The 16,352-nt window shown below is 41.7% G+C and overlaps 1 protein-coding gene across 1 annotated transcript; it reads left to right on the forward strand.

The window, feature by feature from the left end:
* Positions 1 to 8,497: 8,497 nt before the first annotated feature.
* Positions 8,498 to 9,840, forward strand: TMEM121 (transmembrane protein 121). Its single transcript, XM_066605855.1, has one exon. The coding sequence runs from the start codon at positions 8,758 to 8,760 to the stop codon at positions 9,694 to 9,696; it is 939 nt and encodes a 312-aa protein (XP_066461952.1). The 5' UTR covers positions 8,498 to 8,757; the 3' UTR covers positions 9,697 to 9,840.
* Positions 9,841 to 16,352: the final 6,512 nt, after the last annotated feature.

Genomic DNA, 16,352 nt, shown 5'->3' on the forward strand with positions numbered 1-16,352 from the left:
AATTTTATTTTAATTAAATGAGCTTTTAGTGTTTTGTTCCCAGTCTTGCATGTTTCTTGTCAGAGTAGTTTCTTTCTGTGGTTATGTCTAGTCCTTCCTTCTTAGCCTGGGTGTTTTGCTGTTGTTTTTACTGTTTGTTTCTTAGTTTAGTTTAGGTTTTCTTGTCCCTGGATCTTAGTGCAGTTTCATTATTTGTCTGGGTTAGTGTTTCAGATAGGGTATCCGTTAGGGATATGCTTAGGGATATTCAGGCACAATGATGTCTGCTGTTAGGGTCAGCATCAGGAGTATAGATTTAGCAAACATTAACTTGACATTTAACACATTTTGATAATTTAATTACAATGCTTTAAATCGAGTTACCACCATGCACAAGTCATGTATGATTGTGTGCTTTCATACGCTTAACATATACAGTTTTTGTGATCAAGGAAAAAATAGCTTGAACTACAAAAGTTTATTAGAAAAGATATATGTATAAGTTTTTTTTATTTTAAAATACTAAGTAAGGGCTTATTCAGATGACCGTATATCGGCCGGGTTTTCACGCCCGGCCGATATATGGTGTCCCTCTCTGCTGGGGGAGGAGGCTGGAAGAGACGGGAGCAGTGCACTGAGCTCCCGCCCCCTCTATGCCCCTTGCCACTATTTGCAAAGGGAGGGGCGGGGTGGAGCTAAGTTCTGGGACTTAGCTCCGCCCCTCCCATTGCAAATAGTGGCGAGGGGCGGAGAGGGAGCAGGAGCTCAGTGCACTGCTCCCAACTCTTCCAGTCTCCTCCCCCTGCAGAGAGGGACACCGTATATCGGCCGGGCGTGAAAACCCGGCTGATATACACTCGTCTGAATAAGCCCTAAAACATATATCATCAAGTATATGATTTTAAAAATGTTAATATATTTTTTAAATGCATGTGTTTCACATGTTTTTTTTTTTCATTTTTCATGTTTCCACATACGTGAAAGTGCCACTATAACAGGCCCTTGTTGGGAGTTTCTTTTCCTCCTACAACAATTGTATCTGTGAGTTCATCTTCTTTTTCAGGGATAAACTGAAAAACTTCCCCCATCAACCATTAAAAAAAAACTACTGTTTTTGGTCTAAATTAATATATACACATAATATCAATACAACAGATTTCAGGATTCGAACCCCAGTCTCTCATGTCATAAATAACACTCTTAGCTACTACAATATCTAGTCCCTCCATGCACATATGCAAAGTGTTACCTCCACATCACTCATACAGAGTAAATGGGAAGATTGAACAATATATCTGCAATGCCACGTATTGAAAGGCAGCATTACTGCAAGTCAATGTTAGACCTTTTTAAACAAGCCTTAAAACATTCACTGGGAATTGCAAGTCAAAGAATAATCATACATAGACAGCAGTTTCAGTGTGATTGCCCCTCATCAGTGTGCAGTAGGTTTCTGGCTTGGCTAGTTAAAGGCCTATAGACATTGGTCAGGAAGAGTATTCTTTCTCCTTAGCCCTCATGTCCACGGGCATGTCGGATTCTGCAAGCAGTGGAATCTGACCCTGCCCGCGGCCGAGGATCGTGCGTACCTGTCCGGGTCTTCTCTTTTCTTTACTGTGTGCGGAAGGGCCTGTTGTCGCGCCGGCACACATGTGCAGTAGAGTTTTCTTTTTTCAAACTCCTACTTTCCCAGCAGCATCTGCGGTCTGTCAGCAGTGTCAATTGCGGAAGGGCCACGGATCGGACAGCTTCCATTGACTTTATTGGAAGCCGTCGGTGTGGGAATCACACTTAAATGGAGCATGCTGAAATTTGATTTTTCACATCCGAATATCCACAAATCAAATCCGCATGCTTTAATTCAGCTGCAGATACCCATGTTTTCCTATGGGCGGCTTGAACTACGGGTGCCCTGCGAGGATTCCGCAATTCAAATCCACCCATGCATTGGGCACCTAGAAGGCTAGGAGACTAATAACACTGTCCTCACACATGATCTCCCTAACTGATGAGGGGCAATCACCCCAAACACAGCTGTCTGTGTATGGTTATTCTGGCTTTAGCTTACAATTCCCAGTCATTGTTATAGGGCTTGTTTAAAAAGTCTGGCTTTGACTTACAGGAATGCTGCCTTCCAATAGGTGGTGTTACGGATGTATTGTTCCATTTTCCTATTTGTATATTTCCCGGAGGAGCATGCATGGCCTAGAAGTCTTCCCACCAACCTTCTAGGTGCTCTCCTTAAGGAGAAACGACACCCTTCCTCATACAGAGCAATATACACCTTTACCTTCTAGATCCCTTTTTCAGTGAATTGTGATGCCATGGAATAAGATGTATACTCTACATACACAGCACCCAGAAATGTAACTTTTATTGCTCATGTACCCACTCATCCTTTTTTCCATGAATAAAACATGAGCTCCTATCAATGAATATATTATATTCTACTGCTCTGATAGGGCTGCCCAACGTGTGACAGCCATTAGAGCAGTACAGCCAGAGGGAGAAAGCCACAGCACTGGGCTATGTTAGTGAGCATGCACAATACCCTCTTCTGAGGTTACAACTGTACCTGCTTGTGAGTGCCCACCCAGCTCATAAATATTCATGCAGCTGAGACAGTATGGTCAGGACAGGAAGCTGTGATGTTCTGACCATGGTCATTATATCAGAGGTAGTCTGATATAATCAGGTCAGTAGGGTCATTTGACACATAGTGATTGATGCACAAGCATTCATTTCATGTGTAAAAGATTAGAAGTTTGCAAAGTTCCAGAATACCACTTTAAGATCAGTTATTATCAGTTTGTTATCTGTTCAACATCATTATCTGCTCCATTATGTCATTTTCTCATTATCATCATCATCCAATTGCCATCACCATTCTGTTCCTTTCATCTATTAATTAGTTCTCGTTAGAGATGAGCGAGCACACTCGGATAAGTCAGTTACTCGAGCGAGCCTCGCTCTTCTCGAGTAGCTGCATTCTTGTCCAAGTGTGCTCGGGGGGGGGGGGGGAGAGAAAGAAATCTGACTTATCCGAGCATGCTCGCTCATCTCTAGTCCCCATGTTTGCAGTTTTTTGGGCTGTCTGGTTGTCAGAATTCAACCTTACTATAAGCCCTGGGGGTATCTGAGTATTGGGAGACACTGTTAGTATGTGAAAAAGGCAACTGCTACAGGTCAAGTCCAGTTCTGCCATTTTGCTTTCAGTCTGTGTTGTTGCAGTTATGTAGTTTTTGGTTTCAGTATTCTGTGGAGATAAATGTCCTAATATATCTTTATAATGGTCAAAGCTCCATTCATCTGATACAGAGCTCTAAATTTCCTGATATTTTAGCATTTGTTTTGCAGGGTTCTCACAGTAATAATAACATTCCGGTAAAAAAAAAACAGAATGATCTTAAAAGCTAATTTATAGATTTTCTTTATGACAAAAGACAAGAGGGCAGAAGAATGCAATGAGAAACACTTAAGTGATGATTCCAAGCTCCTCTGTTTTATTATTCCAATGCAAGAGGTTATATCGTGTGGCATCCCCTACAAGGTAAACAATTCAAGTCTACAGCATGTGTGATACTTCTCTCTTAGTAAAAGATTACAAACGTTAATTATGACAGAATTGCATTCTCAGTGTCTGAGACCCTGTTAATAAAATCTCACTACAATGCGTCTTTTGCACTTGTACTTCTTGCTATGCACACGGCACAAATATAATGGAGATGCAGTTTTTTGGGCTGTCTGGTTGTCAGAATTCAACCTTACTGTAAGCCCTGGGGGTATCTGAGTATTGGGAGACACTGTTAGGATGTGAAAAAGGCAACTGCTACAGGTCAAGTCCAGTTCTGCCATTTTGCTTTCAGTCTGTGTTGTTGCGGTTATGTAGTTTTTAGTTTCAGTATTCTGTGGAGGTAAATGTCCTAATATATCTTTATAATGGTCAAAGCTCCATTCATCTGATACAGAGCTCTAAATTTCCTGATATTTTAGCATTTGTTTTGCAGGGTTCTCACAGTAATAATAACATTCCGGTAAAAAAAAGAAAAAACAGAATGATCTTAAAAGCTAATTTATAGATTTTCTTTATGCCAAAAGACAAGAGGGCAGATTTATTATTAGTGTCAAATTAAGCTTAAAACTAGGGTGGCAGGCAGGCGATGCGTCAAATTCATCACAGTGTCGCACACGGTGTGAAAGATTTGGTGCATCTTGCTAGGCATGTTAGACACTTTTCTTCTCACTTATTCTCTCCGCTCTACAGAGGAGAACAGTAATAAAACAAATTCTTTGGTAAGACACTGAAAATAAGGATATTGACTAGTAAGTTGCTTCTCCTCCTATGGTTTCTTTCCCACAAGCGTATATTGGCCGGCGTTTTCACAGTTGGCTGATATATGCTACCATCTGGGGCGTAGAAGCTCGTGAACTGGCGCACAAATCTACCGTTTCTGCGCCCGTTCACACGGCATCGGCCCCAATGCATATACGCCGAGGTCACCATGCCGTCTCCCCTTTTCCCTACCTCCCCCTCGCAAGCTCACCTCTACTCCCCTCCCCGCTCGTTTTTTTGCAATGGGAGGGGGTGGGATGGGAGTGAGGCTAAGCACCACCCAATCCCATCTCCTACCATTGCTAGCTGTGACAAAGGATGGGGATGGGTGGAGCCAGCTGATATATGCTCATGGGAATAAAGCCTAAGGGGAAGATCTTGAATAGTGGAGGTGAGAGTTAATGTGAATCTGACTACAGACTTAAGAACTTTTCCTGCTCCTGCCCTGGCTGACCCACAACCCACAGGCAAACAGATCTAATCATTAACCCTTTTGGGACCCACAAATTGCTTGTATGTTTTAAACACCAGCTGAACTGACGAAGGGGTTATCCCCGAAACGCGTTTTCATAAGCTGATCATGTACTTTATTAAATAAAAGGAGAAGTTTCCCAAACCTTTGGTCACTTCCTATTTGCTTTCTTGCGCCTTCTCCACTGCCAGTTTTTTAGTTCTATCCTCTTACAGACTTAAGAAGACTCTGTCACCATCTTTTTGTACCCCTATGTGATGGCAGTGTAAGGTAGTGCCCCGTCACACCGATTGCAGTATGTTATCTGCTGTATGGATCTATGCAGTAGTTTAAGAGAAACTTGCATTTTATCAGTAGCAACACAATCATAGAGGACTACCCCAAAAGTAGTCCTGGATATCAATGAGCTGCAGGCTAGTTGTGCCTCTCAACCAATCATTGACTGTTTTCTGCCTATTACGTTGCGACAAGCGTATTTGCACATAAACAAAGTTTGAAGAGGGCAATAATCAGGCTGTTGCGTGCGTATCTACGCACAGTACTGTTATTTGCAATGGCAGTTCCCACATGCACGTGATACTCCCTTTCCGAGGGCTTGAATGGCTATTAAAGACTAGTAAAGGCCAGCTGTCTTCTTTTCCCTGTTTTTTGTGCAGCGTCACACCTTTCTCCATGGTTTGTTTCAACCTGCCATAGACTTTTATGGCAATTTAGCAGCGTTAAATGCAGATAGGACAGGGTCCCTCTTTTCATGCATGTAGGAATTGTGTGTGAAAAGCACGCTCATTAAAACAAACCAATTCAAATCAATGCGTTCTATTCACTGCGTTTTGGCAAGTGTGATTTTCACGTGCGCAAAAATGTGTGCAAACATATTTGTCTGTTTAAGCCCTAAGCCTGATTACTGACAGTAAGGCCAGATTCTCACACGCATATGCACATTTGTGCAGCGTCTTTGCTCAGTGGGTGTTGCATTTTTGCGTGCATAAGTGTGTTTTTTACTTTTTGCGCACATAAATTGTTCGCATTTGTGTGTATAAATAAACACGCAATGATGCTCCATTTTTATTGTAATGGCTTCAATATGTTCTCTTTACCTGCGCAAATGTGCAGGAAAATAAAGAATGCTGTATATTTTTTTGCGCAACCGAAATGTGCACACAAAATACGCACATGTGAAGGAACCCATTGAAGTCAATAGGTTCTGTTCTCTGTGTATTGTGCATGCAAATTTTGCACATGCAAAAGAGTGCGCCAATACAGTCATTAGAATCCAGCCTAACATCGGAGTCTGATTCTATGGTGTCTTCACTGTGCACTACTAATGTTTTTGCATTGCAGTTTTCGTTAGCTGCATTAGCAAATGGCTGTGAATAGATTTCTGTTACTTGCCCATTTTCATTTTTCTACCAGGAGACCCCTGTGTTCAGCCTGTGAATGCATTCAGAGCTATGAATACCATACGCACATAATTCTTAATAAACCCAGTAGTGCAGTGATGTGAAAGCAAGTACATTCATGATTTGTGGTACTGGTAATACAGGCTCTCCAGGAAATATTACACACAAGACTAAATAAAATCTATAAGGAAAAATTGGTCATTGTGATTGTAATGTATTCCTTGATGACTGGAAGGTGTCTGATAGATTACCCTTATCAAATCTGCTCCATTATTTCAGGATTACAAGTATTTTCATCAAAATTGGTCATCTGCAAAGTGTGTGATATTAATCTCTTACTCATGTTGATTTGCTTTATGCCAGCTGACAATTATAATTTATTGGATCTCACTGGGCAACATTTTGGATTATTAAGTGGTCCCGATGTTCCCAAAATTGTGACCAGGTTAGAATAATTTTCCATGTTTCCACTCAACATTGACAGATGTATTTTGAGAATCCACATCCTCTGCAAATCCCATGTACATCATTGTTAGAGTAATAACTTAAAGGGGTTCTGACACTAAAAAAAAAAAAATTGTACTCACCTTGCCTGGCCAGGACCGATCGCCAGGCATGTCCCTTCCAGCCGGCATCTTCTTCTGGGGCTTGTAGAAGCAGAGCAGGAGCGGTCAAAATGATGGCTTCCTGCTCTGCTCCGTCCGTCAGCCACTTCCGAGGTGAACGGACAGGCCGCCCACAGCAAGCACGTCACAGGCTGTGCTTGCTGTGGGTGGTCCGTCCGCCCTGGCTGAACTCCGAGATTCTGCGCGTGCGCAGTGGAGACGCGGCCCGTCCTGACTCCTGTCAGAGGGCACCTCTCCACTGCGCATGCACGCGATCCCAGAGCGGCGCAGCTCGTGGAGGAAGAAGCAGAAGAACAGTGCCTGCCGGGAGATGACCCCCCGATGTCAACAACAACAGGAGACAAGGTAAGTATCCTGTTTTTATGCTTTAACAGCCATTAAATTGTGGGTTCCCTGTGTCTATTAGGCAGACCAGGGAACAATGGCTGGTAAAGCATAAAAACATTATTCATGTCAGAACCCCTTTAATTTAGATGATACTCCAGTTAGTATGGTAGCCTTATCAATCAGGTATGCCTAATTATTATTCGGTACATCACAGAGGAATGCAATGAGAAACACTTAAGTGATGATTCCAAGCTCCTCTGTTTTATTATTCCAATGCAAGAGGTTATATAGCGTGGCATCCCCTACAAGGTAAACAATTCGAGTCTACAGCATGTGTGATACTTCTCTCTTAGTAAAAGATTACAAACGTTAATTATGACAGAATTGCATTCTCAGTGTCTGAGACCCTGCTAATAAAATCTCACTACAATGCGTCTTTTGCACTTGTACTTCTTGCTATGCACACGGCACAAATATAATGTGCATGACACTACTGCATAAAATATATTTCAATACTTTCACAATCATCACAGCAGTATTCTATGCATTTTGTAATGTATATTCTGTTGACACTTTTGCATTCAGTCTCTCTTTTCTCATGTAGGGGACATAAAATTTAAGGCACTGCTATATTTCAACGAGTATGGTTTCCATCTTGTATGAATAGCAAAAACAGATTCAGTATGACAGATGAAACAATAATTGGGAACCTCTGGAGATGGTTAATTACTTTTTCTTGTCACTGTATGTTTGTATATATTAGTCCCTGTTCACACTTGTGTTACTTCTTTCCATGAGATTTTCAATGCTTTTAGCCTGAATAGAGTAATATGCTAAAGCGTTTTATCTAGGAAGAAATAGACCTCTCAGAGTTTGATGAGGTAAAACAAAACATATCGTAACGGACCACAACGCATCATGACCCATCCATCAAACAGCTCATTATGGATCATAAGGAATCCAAAAAAACAAACTGTGACATTAGTGTGAACGGTCTTAACTTTATGTGTTGGATTTCAGAGTATCTTGAATTAATTGTATTTGTTTTATTTTTCAGAGCTGGAGTATAACAGAGAATTGGAATGCTTGAGAATGTGAGCAGTAGCAGTCCATCGGGATCAATGTTAATAGCAACCCCAAAAGAACTCTATAATCTACCCATGATTTGTTGTTCCCTCACTCCCAAGTGTTCTTGAAGAATTTCATTCCAAAAAAATTCCTTTTTCAGCAATTTCCAACTTTAAAAGCAATGTTTTTGTGACAAGCACAGGAAATAAATAGCGCCTGCACCTTACCTGATCACTACTCTGTGTAAACCTGGACACCACCTCAGGAAAAAATACGAAATCAATGTTAAAATTTTATGTGGATTTGTTACTATATAGTCTACTTTTTATACTGTGCTCTTACTTAGACCATTAAACTAAAGCCTCATGAGAAGAAGGAAGCATGCGGAATTACAAAGTGAAGCATCTGTGAACAAAGAAAGGTAAAAATGTTTGAAACCACGGAAGTTTTGCTAAAAAAGTAAATTTGAGATTGATCACTTTCTTGATGATGCATTACTAATGCATGAGAGCTGTTCTTTCTTCATGAAAACCTGGAATATAGTGGCAAAAAATGGTTCTTCCACCTCCAGACAAGCGTCATGTGTGTCTTACCACTATCGTTATTATGACCAGCATGGCCTTCATGGATGCATATCTTGTGGAGCAGAACCAAGGCCCAAGGAAGATTGGAGTGTGCATCATTGTGCTGGTTGGAGACATTTGCTTCTTAATCGTTTTGCGCTATGTGGCCGTCTGGGTTGGAGCTGAAGTAAAAACAGCCAAGCGAGGATATGCAATGATTTTGTGGTTCCTGTACATATTTGTTTTGGAAATTAAATTATATTTTATATTTCAGAATTACAAAGCTGATAAGAAAAATGTAGATACTGTAGCTAGAAAGGCACTGACGTTACTCTTATCCATCTCTGTCCCAGGACTATACTTGGTTCTGGTGTCACTAGACAGCATGGAATATGTAAGGACATTCCGAAAAAAGGAAGACTTAAGGGGTCGTCTTTTTTGGGTTGCTCTTGATTTACTTGATATTTTGGATATTCAAGCTAATTTGTGGGAGCCTCATAAAACCGGACTACCCATATGGGCAGAAGGACTCATGTTTTTTTACTGCTACATCTTACTTTTGATTTTACCTTGTGTCTCTTTAAGTGAAATAAGCATGCAAGGGGAGCACATTGCTCCTCAGAAGATGATGCTTTATCCTGTCTTAAGTCTTGTGACCATCAACATTGTTACTATTTTTATTAGAGTGGTAAATATGATTTTATTTCAGGACAGCAGAGTTTCAACCATCTTTATCGGCAAGAATATTATTGCAATATCCACTAAAGTTTGCACTTTCTTGGAATACAAAAAGCAAGTTAAGGAATTTCCACAAAATACTATTGCATTAGAACTTCAGCAGAATTCAATTTCACATAATCAGACAATTCACAATACACAGGGTGTCAACCATGAGCAGTCTCCTTCCAGGGAAGGGATGGATACATGACAGCTTTGCCATAAAATGTTTTTTATGAACCTGGTTCACAAATGGAATATATGGAAATATTGATGGCTAATAAAAGTGATGGGCAAATTACCACTTCACAATGTCATTTATCAGAAGCCACCATATAAGAACATTTCTGAAGAAGTTGCTATGTCTTTTTAAGCCTGAAATGTGTCTTGTGTGTATAGCTAATACACAAGTATGTGATATCTTCAGATTGCACTAAAGTGTTTCATGAACGAGCACTCACATATATTCATTGTAGTATATAATAATTTGCCCATCTCTGTTTAATAGATTGTTTTACAATAAAAAATGGTATCCAAGGCACAAATATATTTTAATGAAACATATGTCCCTTGATCTCTTTACCTCAGGTATGGTCCATCTTATATACCGATTAATAACCACAAAATACTAGACTGGTATTTCGCTAGTGTTTTATCAACAACTTTCATACGATCTAGAACAATGGTCCCCAACCAGTGGCTCAGGAGCTATATATTGCTTATGACCCCTGTTGTCTGTCTCACTATAGGCGTTTTAAGTTGTAGTTGTATAAGGTTGAAAAAAGACATAGGTCCAACAAATTCAACTTATAATTCTACCGTGTTGATCCAAAGGAAAGCAAAAATCTCTATGTGGAAAATACCAGTTGCCTATATTAGGGGAAAAGTATCCTTCTTGACTCCAAAACTGGCAACCAGAACTCCTGGATTAGGGTCCCATCTGCATACATGTTACTACATGTATGACCTAGTACTCATAACTTGTAATATCATCTTGTGCAAGAAAATGCCTAACTCCTTCTTGCACTTCTTCATTCAGTTCACCATCACCACGTCCTCAGGCAGAGAGTTCGATAGTCTCATTGCTCCTACAGTAAAAATCCCTGTCTATGATGATAGTGAAACCTTCCTTCTTCTAGACGTAGAGGATGCCCCCTTGTCAAAGTGTAAAAAGCTCATTAGAAAGATCATCTATTTTAACACTGTAATTAAAACACACTTAAGGCATCTTTTTCAAAACTGAATAACCTTAAATTTGATAACTTGTCTTAATGGCACAGTCCACCTATCCATCAATTCCTTTAGAGAGGTTTTCCCATTAAAGATATTTATCCCCTATCCACATGTCTTATCACGGGGGCCCCATTGGTTAGTACATTTATTCCCTTTCCAAAGCCTGGCCTACCTGAATGCGCCATGACCTCCAGCGATCCAAAGATCAGCACTCTTAAATGTTGGATCGCTAGAGGTCACAGGAGACTGATCCCCAGTGATAAGGCATTTATTCTCTATCCTATGGCTATAAGATAAATGTTTTCAATGGAAAACCGCTTGGACACCCTCTTTTCCTGCTCTAATTCAACTATGTCTTTCCTATACACAGGTAACCATATGACCATATGCACTGGCAATTTAGATTAGTGCTGACATATTCTAACCATGGGTCAGTGCTAATTTGGATAGTATAATACTAGTGTTGGATTTGACTCAGTTTGAAAATTCATAATTTATTGTTTCTCCATATTTAATATCTTTCATCCATTTTTTGGTTCCTGACCATCAATAAAAGTTGAATGTTGGTCACAAGGTACAAAAGCTTGGAGGCCTTAAGCCCTTAACGACCAGCCCATAGTGATTTTACATCCTCTCGAAGTGGGCTTTATTCTCTGAGGATGTAAAAACACGTCTCCTTCAGAGAATAAAAGTTGAAAAAAAGTTACATATTCAGCTGCCCTGATGGATCGGATCCATCGGGGCAGCTGAAATTACTCACCGAGGTCCGCCGCACTGCTCCCCGCTCTCCCGATGCTCCGGGCCCCGTAGCCACCCTTCTGCGCATGCGCGCCAGGCGGCATTACGTCAGCCGCATGCGCAGAAGGCCCGGCGGCGCGGGAAATTTTAAATCTCCTGGCTCCCAGCTCCTGTAGGTAGCCAGGAGGCAGGAGATGTCAGTGGGGACCGCAGTGAGCGGTCAGTGGGGACCGCAGTGAGCGGTCCCCGGTACCGCGATCGCCGTTATCCGATGGATAACGGCGATCGCGGAAAAGTAAACAAAGATGCTAAAAAAAGAAAAGTTTCACCTCCCCTCATGGATCGGATCCATGAGGGAAGGTGAAAATACTCACCCCGCTTGCTCCATGTCCTCCGGCCGGTCTCCGGACCCCCCGCTGGCTTCTGCGATGTGCCGATGTGGCGCACATGCGCAGAAGGCCGGCGAGCCCGGCAAATTCAAAATCTCCCTGCACCCGGCTGTCACAGTTAGCCGAGTGCAGGGAGATATGACTGGGGACCGCTGTATGCGGTTTCCAGTCATATGATCACCGTTATGCATCGGATAACGGTGATCATATAAAGTTAAAAAGTAAAAAAAAAAAAAGTTAAGTTTAAAAAGTTAAAGTTTCATCTCCCCTTACGGATCGTATCCGTAAGGGGGGATGAAATTACGTACCCAAGGTCTTGGACTTGTTCCCTGGTGGGATGTTCATCCGCGGACCTTACCCCAGCTTCTGCGCATGCGCCTGTCAGCATGATGGCGGACGCATGTGCAAAAGTGAAAGATTGCCCAAGAAATTTAAAATCTCCCTGCTCCTGGCTACCAAAGGTAGCCAAAGGTAGCCAAGAGCCTGGAGATGTCACGGGGGGCCACGGGGAGCCGCAGTATGCGGTTACTGGTCACGTGATCGCCGTTATCCAATGCATAATGGCGATCACGTAAAAGTTCTTGCGATCGGTGAGAGGAGATGAAACATCTTCTCGGAGGCTTCCGCATTTGAATCCAGATGCGATTATCCTCCATGGACCCTTCCGGCTGCTGCGCATGCGCCCGCCGGCAAAATGCCGGACACATTCACAGGAGCCAGGGAGCCCAGGAAATTTTAAAACTCCTTGCTCCCAGCGACCAACGGTTGCTGAGTGCTTGGAGCAGTGACCGGTGGCATGATAAATTAGCGATATAACATTAGGCCAGTTACGCATGACCGGAGAGGAATAATGGGTTTTGCATGCGCTTGATCAGCGGTAATCCACGGATCAATCGCATGCATTGGATTACACAATTCCCCTCAATTAGTGGGTCGGAATTACGGAATCCACTCGCCAAAACAGAACACGGCATTCTATATTTTACTGCGGATATCCGCGACCTAGAGCCCATTGTGCTCTATGACCACGGATATACCCGCAGCCCATATGCAAACACATTGTGTACGGGCTGCGGGTACCCGGGTCATCTCTAAGCGACAGCGCAGGAAATAAAAACAAACAACGGTGTACTGCGCACGACCGCCTGTGTGAATAGACAGTTATGCGCAGTACATTACGCGGCCGTACGCAGGGTCACAGCCAGGCTCACAGATGGGATCCGCTGCGGGCCTCCGCAAGCGGATTCCACCTACTGCCGTGTGAGCTCGGCGTTATTCAGACCGCTACCTGTAATCCGTAATTTACAAGAAGCCCCTGGAACGCTCGCCTTCATGCAGTTCCAGGAGCACCTTGTTGAGCGCCTTCTGTGTGAGACCGCTGCACTGCAGCAAGATTACAAAGCCTCACAGAGCGCCACTTTTTACACCCCATCCCTGCCGCTGAGGTTACGAAATACCCACCAAAAAGCATGAGAGGAGGGGGGATACACGGTTTTCTTGCCCCATGTGCCCATCCCAACCAGCCTCTGTAATTACCCCTGTCTTCGGACATAAAACGCAGTTTATATTATTACCTTTATCTAATATTTAGGGAATGCCAAAAAATGGGATGGCGGGGGGTTTATTTTTAGGAAGTCAAATTTTTTTTCGTATAAGAGGGCAATAGGGCCTGGAATTTATTCAGTTGTGCCCTGAAATCCAGCGGGCATTCCCTCCATTATGGGCCTAGCCATGTGTCCTGTAAGTAGATTAGGGCCACAATGGATATGTTTTTGAACACGGGTCAAACAGGGGGATCCATTTTGGGGTGAAAGTCTTCATTCCTATGTACACTGTACAAAAAAAACAGTTTTTAAATTGACAAAATTGCCAAAAAAATTAAAATCGTAATTTTTTCCTTCTGCTTTGCTTAGATTTATTCAAATACTGTGGGGTCAAAATATGCAGTAGACCCCTAGATGAATTTGTTAAGGGGTCTAGTTCTCAAAATGGGGTCATTTGTGGGGGTTCTCTATCGTTTTGGCCGCTCAATGGCTCTACAAGTGGGCAATGGGGCCTGGAATTTATTCAGTTGTACCCTGAAATCCAACGGGTGCTCCTTCCATTATAGGCCTAGCCATGTTTTCTTTAAGTAGATTAGGGACACAATGGGTATGTTTATGAACACAGGACAAACGGGGGTATCCCTTTTGGGGTGAACGTCTTCATTCCTATGTACACTGTACAAAAAAATCTGTTTTTAAATTGACACAATTGCCAAAAAAATGAAAATCATAATTTTTTCCTTCAGCTTGGCTTAGATTCATTCAAAAATTGTGAAGTCAAAAAAGTCATTGTACGCCTAGATAAATTCATTAAGGGGTCTACTTTTCGAAATGGGGTCACTTGTGGGGGTTCTCCATCGTTTTGGTCACTCAATGGCTCTACAAGTGTGCAATAGGGCCTAAATCTCCTTCAAGCAAAATTTCTGTTCCGAAAGCCACCGGTTGCTCCTTTCATTTTGGGCCCCATTGTGCATCCAGACATACGATTAAGGCCACAATGGGTATGTTTCTGAGCACAGGACAAACAGGGGTATCCATTTTGGGGTGCAAGTCTTCATTCATATATGTGCTGTACAAAAAAAACTGCTTTTAAAATGACAGAATTACCAAAAAAATGAAAATCGTAATTTTTTTCCTTCGGCTTGGCTTAGATTCATTTAAAAATTGTGAAGTCAAAAAAGTCATCGTAACCCTAGATAAATTCGTTAAGGGGTCTACTTTTCAAAATGGGGTCACTTGTGGGGGTTCTCCATCGTTTTGGTCACTCAATGGCTCTACAAGTGTGCAATAGGGCCTAAATCTCCTTCAAGCAAAATTTCTGTTCCGAAAGCCACCGGTTGCTCCTTTCATTTTGGGCCCCATTGTGCATACAGACGTAATACTAGGGCCACAATGGGTATGTTTCTGAGCACAGGACAAACAGGGGTATCCATTCTGGGGTGCAAATCCTCATTTTAATGTGTACTATAGAAAAAATTCCTGTCTTTAAAATGACATATTTGCAAAAATATGAAATTTTAGTTTTTCTCTTCTAAATTGCATTGACTCCTAAAAAAAACCTGTGGGGTTAAAACACTCATGACACCCTTCAGTGAATACGTTAAGGGGTGTAGTTTTTAAAATGGGGTCATTTGTGGGGGTATCTATCATTTTGACTCCTATGAGCCTTTCCAATCTTGGCTTGGTGTAGGAAAACAAAGTGTTCCTCAAAATTCAGAAAAGTAATGTTAAATTTGTACGTCTCCTAAATGGTTAAAAAAACAATGAAAGTTTTTCCAATGTGCGCCCAAAATAAAGTAAACGGATGGAAATATATAGCTTAGCAAAAATTTCTATATTATGTTTGCACATATTTGAGATATTGCAGTTGGAAATGTGAAAAAATGATGATTTTTTCAAAATTTTCCCAATTTTGGCGCTTTTAATAAATAAACACAAATTCTATCGGTCTTTTTTTTCCGCCTAAATGAAGTACAATGGCGAAAAAACAATGTCAGAATCGCTTGGATATGCAAAACCTTTCTGGTGCTTTTCCATGCTAAATTGACACGTGTCAGATTTGCAAAATTTGACCTGATCATTAAGGCGCAAACAGGCTTGGTCACTAAGGGGTTAAATCTAGAGGGTTCAAATAAAAGAAATGTCCAATAAATAATATTTCTCTTTAGGGTGTATTTACACTGCATTTGCAGCACACTTTGGAGTAACACGTTGGAAGGATTTCCTGACGCATACCTCTGGCAGTATTTTCGATGTATTGTATGCCACTATATAGGCATACAGTGATATACATTACAGGTTTAGCATTGGGGCCGGAGGCTTCAGGCCACAACAAATGCACAAATTATAGTGCATACTATATTAGGTCACTTTTAGGCCTTGTTCGTCTGAGCGTGTAATTTTTCGCACCAATGTGCATGCAAAAAATTGCGTCTATTAGAACGCATTGGTTTTCTATGAAGTGTTCACATGTCTGTTTTTTAGAGGCGCAAAATACTTGCACCTGCAAAAGATGGGACATGCGTGCCTAGAATGCATGCCTGTAAGGTCCGTGCTGAACGTTAAAGATAGAACCACACTCTGTATAGGTGCAAGCTACGCATAATTCATAGAATCATAGAATGGTAGAGTTGGAAGGGACCTCCATCTGGTCCAACCCCCTGCTCAGTGCAGGATTCACTAAATTATCCCAGACAGATATTTGTTCAGCCTTTGTTTGAACACTTACATTGAAGGAGAACTCACCACCTCCCGTGGTAACCTGTGAATTACATCATGTGAACACACTATTTTGAGCACATGTAAAAAAAAGCACGGAGCTTCGGTCATGTGCATTTTGCACATGCGTGCAGCACATTTTTTTCGCCCACAAAACCGAGGTCTTAGACAAGTGCATTTTTATCTGTATTTGGTCTGTGTGTTGTGGACGGTAATACAGAGATAAGGTAAATCTATGTTTCTGT

This window comes from Eleutherodactylus coqui, chromosome 6, assembly GCF_035609145.1.
Source record: "Eleutherodactylus coqui strain aEleCoq1 chromosome 6, aEleCoq1.hap1, whole genome shotgun sequence".
NCBI classification, from domain to species: domain Eukaryota; kingdom Metazoa; phylum Chordata; class Amphibia; order Anura; family Eleutherodactylidae; genus Eleutherodactylus; species Eleutherodactylus coqui.

What these genes read in the sequence shown, in the direction of transcription:
- TMEM121 (XM_066605855.1), top strand. Translation starts at nt 8,758, where the DNA reads ATGGTTCTTCCACCTCCAGACAAGCGTCATGTGTGTCTTACCACTATC.